Source organism: Geotrypetes seraphini, chromosome 8 (genome assembly GCF_902459505.1).
Source record: "Geotrypetes seraphini chromosome 8, aGeoSer1.1, whole genome shotgun sequence".
Lineage (NCBI taxonomy): Eukaryota > Metazoa > Chordata > Amphibia > Gymnophiona > Dermophiidae > Geotrypetes > Geotrypetes seraphini.
In genome coordinates this window covers 88,640,799-88,658,325 of record NC_047091.1, presented here as the reverse complement: position 1 = coordinate 88,658,325, position 17,527 = coordinate 88,640,799, and the positions used below count along the sequence as shown (strand labels likewise).

Here is a 17,527-nt window from a genome sequence, read left to right as displayed (position 1 = left end):
TGTCTTATTGGACATATGCTGTGCTATACACTTTTCTCTATCCCTTTTGGTTTGATGTTTTTTTGTATTTGTTTCTTGTACTAAATTAGTCCCTAGTTCTGATGGCTATGATCACCAATCAAATAGCAACCTTTCAAATCCAAATATTCACAGATATTGTGAAAAACAATGAAACAAACCTGTAAAGGTGATGGAGCAGGACCTGCTCTGGAACTCCTACTGCTCTTCATTAGTTTTTACATGTATTCCAAGTGTGCAACCAGCCTGGGTTTTATTTTTTTAATGACAGCTTTTAGTACCAATATTAGGCTAAGTGTTCTATAGTTACCTAGCATATACTCGTACTCATTTTACATTCATGTTTAAATTGTCTTTTCTTTATTATTTCTGGGCAATAGACCATAGAAGTCCGCCCGGCACTGTCTTTAGGTTCTCGTTGCCATTGAAGCCCACTCCAGCCTATCCTAATCATGCTGTCACTGGAGCTTCTATCAAATCCCTCCCCAGCTCATCCTAAACCAAATCACCATATATGGAACACAGACCATGCAGAATTGCCCAGTACCGGCCTTAAGTTTGTTTTATACCATTCATTTTCTAATTAGAGATCCTCTGTGTTCATCCCGTGCTTTTTTTAAAATTCTGTCACCGTTTTCCTCTCAATCACCTCCCCCGGGAGGGCGTTCTAGGCATTTAGCATTCTCTCCGTGAAAAAGAATTTCCTTTCATTACCCCTGTCTACCACACCGTAACCTCAATTCATGCCTTCTAGTTTTGGGTCTTATTTATTTTTATCTGGAGCATTACACTAATTTTGGGGAATCTCCACCCTTAATTTGTTTCTGGGAAAGTTAGGTATATAACTGGATTAATTTCAGCTGGCTCTCATAGTGCCTTGGTGCAGCACAAATTGATAAATGTTTTTCAGATATCTGCTCATTTCATCCTCTGGGGCCTCACCCTGAAGATCTCAACCTGATTTCCAGATAGTTCTTCAGTGTGATGTTTTAAACCCAAATGTTCTACTTCTTATTCTCCCCAGTTCAATCAAAACCTGTTTGGGATCTGGCAGCATGAGCCTTCACATGTGCTATTCAGGGATACCCCCACCCCTATTTTTATATCCCACTCCCAACACATTTTTGGTCATTGCAGTAATCATCCTGGGCTGGGGCTCATATAGCCTAGCACCTTACAGACTACATAGTCTGGACTTTAACCATCCAAGTGCCACACTTGTGTAGTGACCATAATTCCCACTTTCTGTGAATGCTGTCCTTCCAGGATCCCTAATCCTGGCTGATCCAGGCAGCAGAGGTTCTGACCCAAGAATCAAACCATGGTGCTTCTGCATAGAAATACACAACTTTTACCATCTGGGCAGGCCCTGTTTTTCAGTGTGTTTTCTAAACTTACAGCTCATGGTTTTCTCCGTCTGGATTTCCCAGCAGCCTTCTATAGTCTGCGTCCTGAAAATGGCAAAGAAAGATAATTGTTACATGTATTTTAATATAAGCCTTAAATGCTGCTGTCCAAATTAGATATTTCACTTGTAATAATATGAGACTTGCAGGAAGGAGAGGAAAAAAAGACTTCAGATGCTTGGACACCTTTCGACAAAAACGATGAGCAGCAAGCTTACATAACGATTGCAGGATCTCAAAAAGAAGAGGAGTTGGTTCCAGAGCTCAGTCATATGACACTGAATTGAAAAGTTGTGTGACAGATTTAAAGTTTCGTTTCTAACACTGGAAAAGGCAATAGATCGATTTGGAACCTTATATCTCATAGACAATCCTTGCAACGGAGCCACTAGGTCTAACAAATACGAGGGGGCTTCTCCAGATCTTATAAACAACAATACACATTTTAAATTATATATCCACGACGGAATCTATACCATATTACGATTGCGTGAAAGAGAGGTTTTTCTGTCTATGATGCCTAAATATTTTGATGCTCACCATTTTTGTTAAAAGGTGACCAAGCAACTCCTTCTTGCGAGTCTCATATACGAGTATTTACTAGTGAAATATATACTTTGGACTCGGGTATTTAGGGCTTATATCACTATATTAGAGGGAGCTCTTTGTCCCTCATTTGCTATGAGAGCAGGTGCTGTGTATCTCAAAGTTGGGGGGTGGGGGGAGAAGGACGACATCTTAAGGTTGAAATAAGTAAAATGTTAGCAATATTGTTGGTTAATCATGTTGATAATGAATGTGACTATGCTGCAGTCAAAAAATTAAGCCACTCTTCAGACTATAGACCTGCTGTTATGGTACTGTGCTCCAAGACTGCATCATATATAATGGTCTGTCTGGGGTTAGCATGGTAGTGAATTGCTGACTGCCCTTTTGCCATAGTAGTGCTTAATGAGGAGTGTAACTTCCACAGAGTGGTATTTGCATCTCTGATTGCCTTGTTGGGAGGACTGGATGGACCATGCAGGTTCCATCATTTCCAACTAACTAATAAAACTTAATTTTATAGACTGGGTCTTCAACCAAAAGTTGCTTGACTCGGTTTACAATAATGTAAGTATAGTACATAAATATAAAAGAAGAATGAAATCTAGAATGGCTTAGTTTCCAAAGCGTTTAGCAAAAAAGAAAGTTTTCAGAGATTTCCGAAATAAAACAAAGGGACCTAGACTTCTAAGTGAAAGCGGTAACTCATTCCAGAGCTCAGTTAGTTTGAAAATGTTGATATGTTATGAGTTGTTACCTCCTGGCCATGCTCTGAACTAGTGCCAACAAGATTGCCGGTTTGAAACGCACTACAAAGCAAATTAACAATTGTGATGGAGGAAAAGACTTCCGTGATTCATCCGAAGCAACTTCTGTGTCCTTTAACCCCTTTAGGACCTGAACACTGCCAATGCACTGGATCTGCATCAAACCTCCACTCCCCTTGCAGTATATAATAAATATACTTTGGGAAGCATGTACTGTACAGAGCTTTTAGGACTTAATTTTGAGCACTCTGGTATCCCCTGAAATGGGCTCCCATTGGGATCATTGCTCAGATAAGTGTTCTTTCATACCCCATATCCTCTATAATAAAACCCTAAGCTTGCATGCGCACATAGGAGACCGTAATCCCTGCCACCGTGATGTGTGCCTCCATGGCCGTATTCTATTTGCGGAGCGCACGCAACAGTTCCAGCAGGTTGGAAGCCGGCCTCAATGAAAAAAAACAAAAACGCGGCAATGGGAAGAGGAGGAGAGGGCCTGATGATAGGGAGAGACTGCTGGAATTTGGAACAAATGGTGCTGCTGGACAGGGGGAAGATAAAAGGAAGGGAGAATAGTTACTGCTGGACAGGGGGAGCAGGGAAGAGATGCTGCTAGACAGGGGGGGAGGTAAAAGTAAGGGGAAAGGCCTACTGCTAGACAGTGGGAGCAGAGAAAGGGGGTGGTGTTGCTGGACAGAGGGGAGAAAAAAGTAAGGAAGAAGGGCTGCTAACACCCGTTAATGTAACGGGCTAAAAAACTAGTATTTCAATAATATAGACAAGTATATTTTTATATAATATAAGGTGGAAGTTTTTCAACTGATGGAAGATACAGATTTAGTCAATTGGCAGTGTGCACGTCCTAACCTGGGTTAAAGGACACACAAGTTGCCTCGGGTGGATCACGGAGGTCGTTTTCTCCACCACACTTGTTAATTTGAATTGAAGTGAAGTTTGGAACATGCAGTCTTGTTGGTATTGGTTTACTTTTTTATGCATTTCCCTTAATCACATACTCCAAACAAGGCCAGACACTCTTGAGACGTTATCACAAAAAAAACCCCCAAGCAACTGTGTCTATCACAGCTTATTTTTATTTCACTGAGGTTCAGAATCCAGTTTGTGGATCAAAACTAAAACAGAGAAATTAAAAATTGTGCAGCCAACCTCACTCCAGGCCATGTTAGAGACCTTCAGTTTTAATGGATTCTGGGCTTTGTTACAAGCACTAAAATGACAGGCAGAAAACTAGGGCTGAAGTGAAATCTCATGACTTAGAAGTCTTGGTTGGCAGCACTGGAACTGAGTCTTTATCATTCTGTTCTATATGATCACAGCTAGGCCTTGTTGCAGACCTGTGGTTACTGCCATATTGGGGAAGAGGAGTTTACTTTACTCCAGACCAGCCGGAGCCTCAGATCCAATTCTGCTTTTCTTCTATTAGTCTCTGCTATAAGTAGGTTCATGAACTAGAATGCAATTGGGATTGGGTTTAGAAAATCACAGGACTGGATCTAAGATTCCAGCTAAGCTAGAGTTGGGTTGGGAAAAACTGCTCGATCCAAAGATGTCATGAGGCTCAACACAGCATGTTCTTAAAGAGACCGGGCTGGGCTTTCACAGGAGCTGCAGATGCAGGGTGTGACTTTTTTGTTATGGAGGACACGGCGTTCTATTCCACTGTTAACAGACAGGAACACTGATGGAGGAGAAGGAGCAGCAGCAGCACTGCAGTGTTGCTCCATTGCTGGAAGACAGAACCACCAAGTTACACATTGTACTAGCACAGAAGTGTTACTGGAGTGCTGGTATCTAGGATGAGAAGAGGGGGAGGAGATGGGCGGCAACAGTGGTGCCAACTGGTCACAGTTTTTGATAGCACTACAGTGTTAGTCCAATGCTTTCAGACAAGATAAGAGACAGCGAGCGAGACAGGCAACATTTCCAAAGAGCCATAGGTTCTGGTGGCACTGCTGTGTTATTCCAGCACTAGCAGAGAGAATGAGAGGTGGCATGAGGGACAGAAAGTGATGCTAATGGGTCACAGGTTTTGGCAGCATTGCAGTTTGCTGGATTTCTGTCCATCCGTTGTGGGAGGTACGCTGATGTCCACCACATTGTTACCAGGAGATTCATCGTGGGCGGAGCGGTCTGCAATCTGCTTCTGTGACACTATGCGGTAAATCTCTGCAAAAGGAAAGGATCGAGATAAAAGTGATCAGTGAGGAGAAACGGTTTTATGCTCCCTACTCCAATGCACTTCTCTGCTATCCTTCTGAGAAGCTTAGTTTCCACAGAGGCAAGTGCTGCCTGAGAGTGCCACAGTATACTATGGACAGAAGAAAGAAGATTTTTTTAAATCTTATTCTGAGAATATGGTAAGCAGCTGCCCTTTGTGATTTTGGCCATTTGCTCTAGTCTTTTTCATAGTAGAGAGGAGGAGAAGGACCAGGTACAGCTTGTTCCTCACCAGGGTTTTCCAAAGGTATCATGCTGGAAACTACCCTCTATAACACCATGAAAAGCTTGTTTATGTAATTCAGATTTTAATCATTCAGATGCGTTGTATACTGATTTATAAATTTGTTCTTCAGGCACTATTAATGCATAACACTTTGAAAGTACAGTAGAATCTCAGTTATCTAGCACCCATGGGGATTGGTGGATGTCAGATAACTGTAGTTTCTGGTTATTTGAGAGTTATTGTAAAGATGGTTGGGTCTTCCTTCCCACCTCACTCTATCATCCCCCCCACCCCCACTTGTAGGTCAAGCATCAAGTTCCCTTCTATCTTGATCACTTTCTCTTCCGCCTTTGGTTGTGATGCGACAGAGGAAAGGCCTTGCTGGGGCTGGCAGGAAGCTGCCTGTTTACTGGTGCTTCCTCTGCTCGCCAGCTGCTACTACATCGTCGGGTGAGGGAGGAAGGAGGGGGGTTGTCAGGACCAGCTGGGCTTCAGGAATGAAGGACCGACCAGCTGTGCTGCTTCAGGAACGGGGGAGGGAGATTGGTGGCTCCCATGATGCTCCAGGAGCTGTAGGGCGGGAGATTGGTGGAAGCTGCGATGCTTCGGCAGCTGGAGGGGAGGGAAGCTGATTGGGTTTGGAGTGGTTGTCAGGACCAACTCTGCTGCTTCAGGAATGGAGGGAGGGAGATTGGTGGCTGCCAGGATGCCAATCCGGTTGGCCCAGGCGCCTATGGCCCCTTCTATGGGTGGGTCATTAGGCGCCTGGGCCAATCAGGCCCTAGGCCCGCCATTCCAAGGATGGTGGGCTTGCCAGCCGGACTGGGGACCCGGAGGAAGATACTAGTTTGGATAAGTGATCTGTCATTGATAAGTTTGAGTCGAGAGTTACTCTTAGGCTGCGGACGTTATCCTTGGGTGTAAGGGTGTTTGTGCCCCAGGATAAGGATAGAAGGGGGTATATGCAAAGATCTTTGTGGATCCAGAGAAGTTCTGTCTTGGACTCATTTAACTGTAACTTGTCCCCGGTCATCCAAGTCTTTATTTCAGTTAAGCAAGACTGGAGATTTTTGATTTGTGTGTCTCAGTGTTGGCCTAGTGGGAGGTAGAGTTGTAAGTCATCTGCGAAATAGTGGATTCTGATTCGGTGTTTTTCCACTATGTCTAGTACTGGTTTGACATAGAGATTGAAGAGGAGTGGTGATAGTAAGGCTCCCTGAGGCTCTCTATAGTGGAGTGGTTTGGGTTCAGATAAGGATTTCCCTAGTAGAACTTTCTGGGATCTGTCGTTCAGGAATGATGCCATAAATTTCATGAATGTAATAATGAGCTATGCATTTTCTATCTTGTTTGGAGAGCAATTCTTCTCTCTTTGCAAACCTGTGTTGCCTTCCGTTCTACCTGCTTCCCGACTATGTAAAGAGGATGCTGAAGTGCCGGGCTGACCAATGTTCCTCACTCGACGTTAGAATTTATGTCGGGTGGGGAAGGTTGGTCGGTCCGATGCTTCAGTGTCCTCTTTATGGCAGCAGCCTGTTCCCCGATGGCTGCGGCAGTAGTGGCCTGTTCCCCGATAGCGGTGGCTTGGGGAGGGCATGGAGAGAGAAAGACATGGAGACAGAAAGAAAGGGGGCATGGAGAGAGAAAGACAGACATACAAAAATAAAGAGGGCAGGGAGACAGAAAGAAAGACAGAGAGAAAGCAAGAAAGGGGAGGAGGGCAGGGAGAGAGGAAGAAAAAGTTGGGGGAGGGAATGAGGTCTGGAGGAGAGGAAGCATACAGGAGGCTGAAAGAAGGGAAGAAATATCGGATGCACAGTCAGAAGAAGAAAGTGCAACTAGAGACTCATGAAATCACCAGACAACAAAGGTAGGAAAAATAATTTTATTTTCAATTTAGTGATCAAAATGTGTCGGTTTTGAGAATTTTTATCTGCTGTCTACATTTTGTACTATGGCCCCCTTTTACTAAACCGCAATAGCATTTTTTAGCGCAGGGAGCCTATGAGCATCGAGAGCAGCGCAGCTCCCGGCGCTAAAAAGCGCTATCATGGTTTAGTAAAAAGGGAGGGGGTATATTTGTCTATTTTTGTATAGTTGTTCCTGAGGTGACATTGCATAAAGTTATCTGCCTTGACCTCTTTGAAAACCCGCGGAATATAAATGATAATTAACATTTTCTCTGCATACAGAGTGCTTTGTGTTTTTTTTAATTTTATTGTTAGTAGATCATTTTGACTTGGTCATTTTAAAAGTAGCTCGCAGGCCCAAAAAGTGTGGCCACCCCTGATCTATAAGGTACATGGGCCAGTTTTCTCCTGTGACGATGACTGGGTCCACTACTGCTGAGTAAGTTTATCCCTGTTGGATTTTGATTGTGGACTAATAAATGTAGTTTCCTTGGTTGGTTTTAGACATCTCACTTGCCTCTTTTTTTCTTTATTTTGCTATTGGACCGAGGCTTGTCTTTTGCTTGTCTTTTTTGTTTACTGGGCCAGTGTGCCCCATAAATCAATTTTGCTGACGTTTCTGGCCCTTTGATCAAGATTATGGGTCCCTAAGCTTCATCGGACCTATGCTATTTCCACAGCTGTTGGAACTAAAGGAGCTACAGGAGCGATGTGAAGGCCAAGTGTTAGCATGTGTTTTATATATATGCACGTTTTCGATGGATTTTTATGGACACTAGCATTTAAACTGTTAGGCACAATGATATGATAATTTTTAGATTTGGTATGGACACTTTACAAATGACACACCAGATAATAATAATAATAATAACTTTATTTTTGTATACCGCCATACCCAAGGAGTTCTAGGCGGTTTACATTAGATTAACAAAAAAAATTACAAGTGGTTTAAAAACAATTGAACACTATTAGAAGCAAGCAATAAATTACAAGTGGTTCGAAAACAATTGAACAATATTAGGAGCAAGGAAGTAGTTGAAGTTAGAAGAGAGAGGGGGGAGTGTAGGTCGGGGGGGGGGGTTGGAGGTGGGTAGGTTGGGAAAAGAGAGGTGGAAGGGGGCAATGATAATGATAAATGCTTCTGGCAGATTACATTTCCAGCCCTGTGGCATTTCAGCACACAGGTGAACAGCATAAGGAAAAGCTGTTGGAGGTATTACAGTTGCTGGTTACCAGAATAACTGAAGGACTACAGTCAAAAATTAAATATTTATATACGGGGTTTGTTGTCACCTTTCTAACTGTCACATTATAAAGAAGTATTTGTATTGAACTTGCTTTCCTCTTAAAGGTTTTGGAACTGTTGGATGACATCAAAAGTAATAGTACTAGAAATATTCTCATATCTTGCTAATTTTTTCACAGAACTCACGAGATCAGCTAACTTTGGATGACCAGTAAGACTGGGGAAGAGTAAAGTATTTCCATAGTGAAATGCTAGAGTACCCATTTGTGTAGATTTTAACATAGTTAGGTTTATATTAGAAGTTCAGCATTTTGGTCCTAGAGGGCCACAAAGATCTGATTCTCAGAATGTCAAAAAAAGAAACATGAAGGCAGATGAAGGTCAAATGGCTCATCCAGTTTGCCCATCCATAGCATCCACTATCTCCTCCTTTCCCTAAGAGATCCCATGTGCCTGTCCCACGCTTTCTTGAATTCAGACACTGTCTCCACCACCTCTACCAAGAGACTATTCTACACATCTACCACCCTTTCTGCAAAAAAGTATTTCCTTAGATTACTTCTGACCCTATCACCTCTTAACTTCATCCTATGTCCTCTTATTTAGAGCTTGCTTTCAAATTAAAGAGACTAGCCTCATGCACATTTATGCCATGTAGGTATTTAAATATTTCTCAAGAATTAAATTATTGATAACAATATTATTTTCTAAAATATACAGACACTTGTATGTTATTAGCCAGTAGTGGGCACGTCCTTAGAAAACCCACATTTGACCAACATGTGGAGAAACAACAATCTACTTAGGATTTCAAGCCGTTCATAGTCTTATCATAGGCAAAAAACTCCACTTAAACTAAATATGACTTTACAACTGGACAAAAAGTCCACCACTGTGCACAGGGAAAAGAAAAACAATTGCCACTTAACTCAATGACTGGTCTTCGCCTTCATGTTGCATGCTACAATGTTCTCTCAGCTTCTGTTCTTTCAATCTCACAGCCAGCGTTGTATTCTCCTATATTCTCCAACAAGGTCCTTGTTTCACCATATAACAGGCTACGTCAGGGAGCTCTATTAATTATTACACAACAAGCTTTTGCCCCAACTCTGTGCACTATCGGCATCAAGACGAGTTTGGGATTAACAAGGCTTCATACTCTCAATATCCTTCCCCTTCCCAGTGCATCCTGCCAAACTTCAAGGAAGGTGGAGGGAGGGAGTCAAGAGGGGTCTGGGTGGCCACCAAGGCAGGAGGGGAGCAAGCATTCCTCCTGACGATATTCACAAAGAGGAGGGGGGACCGGGTGGGCGGCCAATTTTTTTTGTTGTTGTTCAGGGGCTGTCGTCAGGAGGGAGCCGTCGGGGGGGGGGGGGGTGGCAGCATAACTTTTTAGCATGGGGACAGATTTTGTATATGTATGTAACACACGTATACCATCTATGCCCATTTAAAAAAAACGTCTTCCTGCCCTGAACTGAGCAGCAAGAGACTGGTTTGGGGCTTCCCCTGCCAGCTCTGTGCATATGTTAGTCACTTTTGGATGGGATTAAGGTGGATCTCCATGAAACTCATTTGCATGCAAAATTGTTTCAACATTGATCACCATTTTGAAATCTGACAATTTGCCGGCACTACAGCAACTCAATGGATGTTACCCGTGATATTAGAGAATTAGGCTCTGAGACTCTAAAAGCAGAGGTGTCAAAGTCTCTCCTTTAGGGCCGCAATCCAGTCGGGTTTTCAGGATTTTCCCAATGAATATGCATGAGATCTATTTGCATGCACAGCTTTCATTGTATGCTAATAGATCTCTTGCATATTCATTGGGGAAATCCTGAAAACCCGACTGGATTGCAGCCCTAAAGGAGGGACTTTGACACCCCTGCTCTAAAGGCTATGCTATTGCCTAAACTGACTGCTGAAAAAGCAGAGTACTGAACTAAAAAAGTAACAGAGAAGGACAATTAAATAACTTACTGAAGCCCAAGTTTAACTTTTCCCAAGTTTGAATGTCGGCAGGTAAGATATTCCCCTTAGTAGATCCTTACTCAGCACCTCTTCAGGACAAAGAGCAGTTGAAGTCTGGGTTACTTTTTTGTTAGCTGTACTTCTAAAGTGAAAGTGATGTCAAGCTGCACCTTGCACTAATCCTGCCCTTTTAATATTTCCTTTTAATCAGGCACTATTGTTTAACTGAAAAGCAACAAAATAAAAGAGTAGTTTCTAACTGCCTAACTGAAAAGACCTTTGCAAAACTACAAATGCGCTCTTTGGGATTAATTTTTCTAGCTGTGCGTAAACTAATGTTAAACACTAAATTAAAGTACATAATCTTCTGGAAAAAACACAAAACAGACTAATTTGCACAGTTCAGGCACACTAATAATTTAGGTCTGTTTTCTGGCACTTGAGTCAAGGACAGGAATTAAGAACTGTGCCCAACTATCACCTGCAGAAGAAAGCCTGTAATATACAGAAGGGGATTGCTGAGTGTTAGGATAATCAGAAAGTTGTCCTGTGTGATGGTAACCAAGAAATAAGTTCTTCCAAAGGTTGGAATTTCTTGATGTTTTACCTGTCAACTACTTGCTGCAGCTCCCCTATATTAGTGTTTGTGATAAATGTATGTACCTACTTTGTTTTTGATGACAAATAAAAGTGTGTTTCAGTTATAACTGCAGGAACATAAACAGGATCAGGCTGAACATTCCTGTAACCAGACATCCTTGAAGAATGTTACAGAATAGTTCAGTGTACCAGTCAGAGTTGTCTGGGTGAGGCCTGAGGAATGGAAGAAAGACTTACCCTGTCAGAGGGGACCCTATGGAGAGAAGACTTGACCTACTAGGGTAAAATCCCATGAAAGAGGAATTTCACCTGTTAGCATGTGATCACAAGGGGGTGGGAAGGAAGAGAAATACTATGTTGGCACAAGGAAAAAGTCTACTTGTTGGGAGTAGGGAGTTGGAGGGCTTCGCCTGAGCATAACCCCAGTATAGGAAGAGGCTTTACCTGTCAGAATATTTTTGAATGCTTCTTCTACATTAGTTGAGTCCAAAGCTGATGTTTCAATAAATGACAAGTTGTTCTTTTCTGGAAAAAAACATACATAGTTCACAGTTAAAACATACTGCTTTTAGTAAATTAGAGGCAATAACAATGGTCATCAGTGGGATAGCAGTGCTGGTCATTGGGAGGGGGTGAGAGAGCTGTACTGGTCATGGGAAGGGGGGTGAAGGATAGCAGGGCCGGGCATCTGGACGGATGGAAAATAGCATTGTTGGCCCACTACTGGTGGGGAGGGAAGGAAAAAATGTACCATCATCCAAAGGAGGTTCGAATATAAACAGACAACCCTATTTTGAGGCCCAAAAATCTTGGTTTATATTAACAACCAAATCAACAAATACCCCAATAGCAGCTGAACTGGCAACCTTTTTCAAAGTAAAAGTACACCACATCAGAACTAACAAAGGAAATGCAGCGAACTGCATAGAAGTACTAGGAAACATTACAAAAACAAAAGAGAGAGAAGACCCTTCACAAACAAAAAGCCGTACAGATAGGTCCTTGGAGGAATTCTTCCCAATCATAGAAACAGAGTTAATAAGATTACTACCCAAATAACCCAAATCTCAGTGCTCATTTTGATATCTGCCCAATTTTACTACCAAAAAAAATCAATAAAAAATGTACTACAACTATCTATTAGACTGGCTAACATAGAAACATAGAAATAGACGGCAGATAAGGGCCACGGCCCATCTAGTCTGCCCTCCCCAATGACCTCCCCTACCTTTCTCTTTGAATAAATCCCATGTGTCTATTCCATTTGGCCTTAAAATCAGGCACGCTGCTGGCCTCAATAACCTGAAGTGGAAGACTATTCCAGCGATCAACCACCCTTTTAGTGAAAAAGAATTTCCTGGTGTCCCTGTGCAGTTTCCCAACCCTGATTTTCCACGGATGCCCCCTTGTTGCTGCGGGACTCTTGAAAAAGAAGATATCTTCTTCCACCTCGATGCGGCCCGTGAGATACTTGAATGTCTCGATCATGTCACCCCTCTCTCTGCGTTCCTCGAGTGGGTACAGCTGCAACTTATCCAGCCGTTCCTCGTACGGGAGATCCTTGAGTCCCAAGACCATCCGGGTGGCCATTCTCTGGACCCACTCCAGTCTCAGCACTTCCTTACGGTAATGCGGCCTCCAGAATTGCACACAGTATTCCAGGTGGGGCCTCACCATGGATCTATACAATGGCATAATGACTTCAGGCTTACGGCTGACAAAACTCCTGCGTATGCAACCTATGATTTGCCTTGCCTTGGATGAAGCTTGCTCCACTTGATTGGCAGTCTTCATGTTCTCACTGACGATCACCCCTAATTCTTCGTTCTGCTTCAGTTCTTGTTAGGATCTCGCCATTAAGGGTGTAAGTCTTGCATGGATTTTGGCTGCCCAGGTGCATGACTTTGCATTTTTTGGCATTGAAGCTAAGTTGCCAGGACCTAGACCAGCGCTCCAGTAGGAGTAGGTCGTGCATCATGTTGTCGGACATTGAATTTATGTCTGTTGTGCTTTTGCCCACTGCATTGCTCAGTTTGGCATCATTGGCGAATAATGTTATTTTACCTCACAACCCTTCTGCCAAGTCTCTTATAAAGATGTTGAATAGGATCGGGCCCAGGACCAAGCCCTGCGGCACTCCACTGATTACTTCCATCATTTCGGAGGGGTGCCGTTCACCACTACCCTCTGAAGCCTACCTCCAAGCCAGTTCCCAACCCATTTCGTCAATGTGTTGCCCAATCCTATAGAACTCATCTTGCTCAGCAACCTGCGGTGTGGTACGCTATCGAATGCTTTACTGAAGTTCAGGTATACGATGTCCAGGGACTCCCCAACATCCAGCTTCCTCGTCACCCAGTCAAAGAAGCTGATCAGGTTGGATTAGCAGGATCTCCCCTTAGTAAATCCATGTTGACAGGGATCCCGTAGATTCTCCTCGTTCAGGATCGTATCCAATTGGCGTTTGATTAGAGTTTCCATTAGTTTGCACACTATTGATGTGAGACTCACCAGTCTGTAGTTTGCTGTCTCAGACCGGTGAGTCTCACATCAATAGAAAAAGGAATACTCACATCACTAGAAAAAGGAATACTCCCCAAATACCTAGGAAAAAATCATTCTAACACCTAACTCCATTCTAACACCTAACTCCACTCTAACACCTAACTCCTAAAATCATTCTAACTCCATTTTGATCCTAACAGATCAAAATGGAGAAATGAACAATTTACAGACCAGTAACTTCAATCACACTTCATGTCAAGCTATTAGAAAGCATAATAACAAATCAAATCATATAGTACCTGGAACACTATAAACTACGACATACCATACTATTAGAAAATACTATAGTACTGAAACACTACTCATTGCCCTTGACAGCTGAGATTAGAACATGCATGAGCACTGGACAAGAAGTCCTTGTTCTACAATTTGACTTAGCTAGTGCATTAAATGTGGTGGACCATCAGCTCCTATTACATAAGAACATAAGAATTGCCGCTGCTGGGTCAGACCAGTGGTCCACTCATGCAGCACCCTATTTGAGTCTAGTCTTACCTGCGTACGTTCTGGTTCAACAAGAACTTATCTAACCTTTTCTTGAATCCCTGGAGGGTGTTTTCCCCTATAACAGCCTCTGGAAGAGAATTCCAGATTTCTACCACTCTCTGGGTGAAGAACAACTTCCTTACGTTTGTACAGAATCTGTCCACTTTTAACTTTAGAGAGTGCCCTCTCGTTCTCTCCACCTCAGAGAGGGTGAACAATCTCTCTTTCTCTACTAAGTCTATTCCCTTCAATATCCTGAATGTTTCAATCATATCCCCTCTCAGTCTCCGCTTTTCAAGGGAGAAGAGGCCCAGTTTCTCTAGCCTCTCATTGTACAGCAACTCCTCCAGTTCCTTAACCATTTTTGTCGCTCTTCTCTAGACCCTTTCAAGTAGTACTATGTCCTTTTTCATGTACTGCGACCAGTGTTGGATGCAGTATTACAGGTGGGGGGCGCAACATGGCCTGGTACAGCGGCATGATAACCTTCTCTGATCTGTTTGTGATCCCCTTCTTAATCATTCCTAGCATTCTGTTCGCCCTTTTTGCCACCGCTGCGCATTGCGTGGACGGCTTCATTGACTTGTCTACAAGTACTCCCAAATCTCTTTCCTGGGGGCTCTCTCCGAGTACAGCACCAGACATCCTGTATTCGTGCATATGATTTTTGTTACCGACATGCATCACCTTGCACTTATCCACATTGAACCTCATTTGTCATTTCGCAGCCCATCCCTTGAGTGTGTTTATGTCTCGTTGTAGGTCTTCGCAATCCTGTGTCCTCACTACTCTGAATAACTTTGCATCGTCCGCAAATTTAATCACCTCACTCGTCGTACCAATTTTCAGGTCGTTTATAAATATGTTGAAGAGCACGGACCCGAGCACCGAACCCTATGGCACTCCACTCATGACGCTTTTCCAGTCCGAGTATTGTCCATTTACCCCCCACTCTCTGTTTCCTATCCGCCAACCACTTTTTAATCCATGTGAGTATATCACCCTCGATTCCATACCATGCAATTTTTTGAAGTACACGTTCATGCGGGACCTTGTCGAACACCTTCTGAAATCTAGATATACAATGTCGACCGGGTCATCCTTGTCTATTTGCCTGTTTACTCCCTCGAAGAAGTGCAGTAAGTTTGTCAAGCAAGATCTTCCTTTCCTGAAGCCGTGCTGGCTGGTCCTCATCAGATTGTGTCCGTCAAGGTGATCAATGATGTGGACCTTTATCAGCGCCTCTACCATCTTTCCTGGTACCAAAGTCAAGACTCACTGGACTTTAGGTTCCCGGATCTCCCTTTGAACCTTTCTTGAAGATCAGCGTAACATTCGCCACTTTCCAGTCCTAAACTTTATAGGGATAAGCGGTAAAGTGCACACCTGGCTAGAAGGATTTCTAACAAACAGAAGATACAGCATTAAAACGAATGGAGAAAGATCAGAAGAATTATCAGCATCAAGCAGAGTACCCCAAGGCTAGGGTTACCAGATGTCTGGATTTCACCTGATATGTCCTTCTTTTCGAGGATATGTCCAGGAGTCCGGACGACTTTTCAAAACCTGGCACTTTGTCTGGGTTTTGAAAAGCTTCCTCGAAATCACATCGGGCAGGACATCATTGCATCACATCTGCACATGCATGAATACTCTCCTGCCTGACGAGAGCAGGCAGTGGGGCGTGGCTAGGGTGTGGTGGAGACAGGACTGGGTGGGCTTGGGGGCAGGTCTGGGGGGGTCCGAATTTTACTAAAGTAAAATCTGGTAACCCTACCCAAGACTTGCCAATCACACCAGTACTTTTCAACGTACTGATGTCAACACTAGGACACTCGGACAAGAAAGACCTCACTTCTCATACGCAGATATTAGAAACTGAAAATAAATAAAGAAAAAAACCCAAATTTTTACTGATAAACCCACCAATGACAACACTCAAATAACACTGCATAACACGCCATTGAAACTGGAATCAGAACCGAGAATCCTAGGGATTATATTTGAGAAGAACCTATCCTTGGAGGCACAAAGGCGAGCATTAACCATGAAAATATTCATAACACAGAAAACCGAGACGAACTCAGCATTGCTTCGCGAAAGAAAATTTTCATATCTTGGTTCAGTCACTGGTACGATCTCAACTAGATTATGGCAATGTCCTTTATGTAGGATGCAAAGAAAATATATGGAAAAAAATACAAAACCATTCAAAACATATCAGCCAGATGTATTTTCTGAGCAACCAAATTTGACAAAGTGACACCCCTGACCTTGAATTACACTGACTTCCATTCAAAGCAAGGTGTATTTTTAAACTATTTACACTGATATTTTTAATATTCCATGGCAAAACTCTAGACTACATGTTGAATTTAATCAAAATATCTCCCAAAGACAAATACAACCTGATAAGAACATAAGAACATAAGAAGTGCCTCTGCTGGGTCAGACCAGAGGTCCATCGTGCCCAGCAGTCCGCTCGCACGGCGGCCCAACAGGTCCAGGACCTGTGTAATAGTCTTTTATCTGTACCCCTCCTAGAGGAATCAAATACAAAACTATTCACTCTACAATCTTCCCATACTTGGCAGCAAAATGGTATAATCCTTTACCAGCACAATTAAGGAACACCCCACCTCCCTCCTACCAAAACTTTCTTCAAGGCCTAAAAAACTATCTACAGTATTTGGAACATACCTTACCCCCCCCCCCTCATATACAACAGGCTACAACCACCAGAAACCAAACAAGGCATTAATCACCTCTCCTATCTTGATAGATGACCAAGCTCCCTACAAACCAGGAAAGTGATACCCATGCCAGAACCCATAATATCAAGACTACAACACCAGATATAGTCAATCTCCTCTCCTAACTATAAGCCATAATCATACACCTACACAAACACAAACCAAGTTATCTAAGTCATGAACCCTAATGAAATAATGTACCGGTAATCCCTGGATATGGCCAGAATTGTAAATGGCTAAATTGTAAATCACATATTAGTGATCCATAAATATTAATGCAATGTAAATATAGTTCTGTGATAGTAGAGGCAGACTTGAGTTTAGTGGTAGTCACAGTGATATGGTTAACAGAAAGTCATATCTGGGATGTAGTTATACAGGACTCTAATCTGTTTGGGATGGACATGAAACAAAGAAACAGAGACGGAATATATGTTATAGATTATATTAAATCGCTAGAACTGCACGCCTTGCTACACGTTGGGTTAATCTGGAAAGAAGAAATGGCATATCTATTTCCACTGGTATGATACACAGGTAGAAGAAATGGGAGAGTGATTTCATTGAGGACATTCACAATATTGCTAAGAAAGGGGAAGTACTATTGACTGGTGATTTCAATATGCCGGATGTTGATTGGGACATCTGTGCTGTGGTGCCATCCTGAAGCAGAGAGATCCTGTATTCTCTGCACAGAGAACTGTTCCAGCAACCGATAATGAAAGCCAATGTAGGAGGGGGCATACTGGACCTGGCACTCACAAATGGGTAGAGTAGGTCTGATCTTGTGGGTGA

General features: G+C 42.8%; 1 protein-coding gene across 2 annotated transcripts in view; it reads right to left on the bottom strand.

The window, feature by feature from the left end:
• Positions 1-3,811: 3,811 nt before the first annotated feature.
• The window catches only part of LOC117365759 (ras-related protein Rab-11B), a 94,038-nt gene continuing 80,322 nt past the window's right edge, over positions 3,812-17,527 (bottom strand). For both annotated transcript variants that reach the window (XM_033956541.1, XM_033956540.1), the window contains 2 exons: positions 11,373-11,453; positions 3,812-4,924 (listed from right to left, as the gene is read on the bottom strand). In XM_033956541.1, coding sequence (XP_033812432.1) covers positions 4,779-4,924; positions 11,373-11,453 — 227 coding nt within the window. In that variant the 3' untranslated portion in view covers positions 3,812-4,778. The remainder of the gene's footprint in view (positions 4,925-11,372; positions 11,454-17,527) is intronic.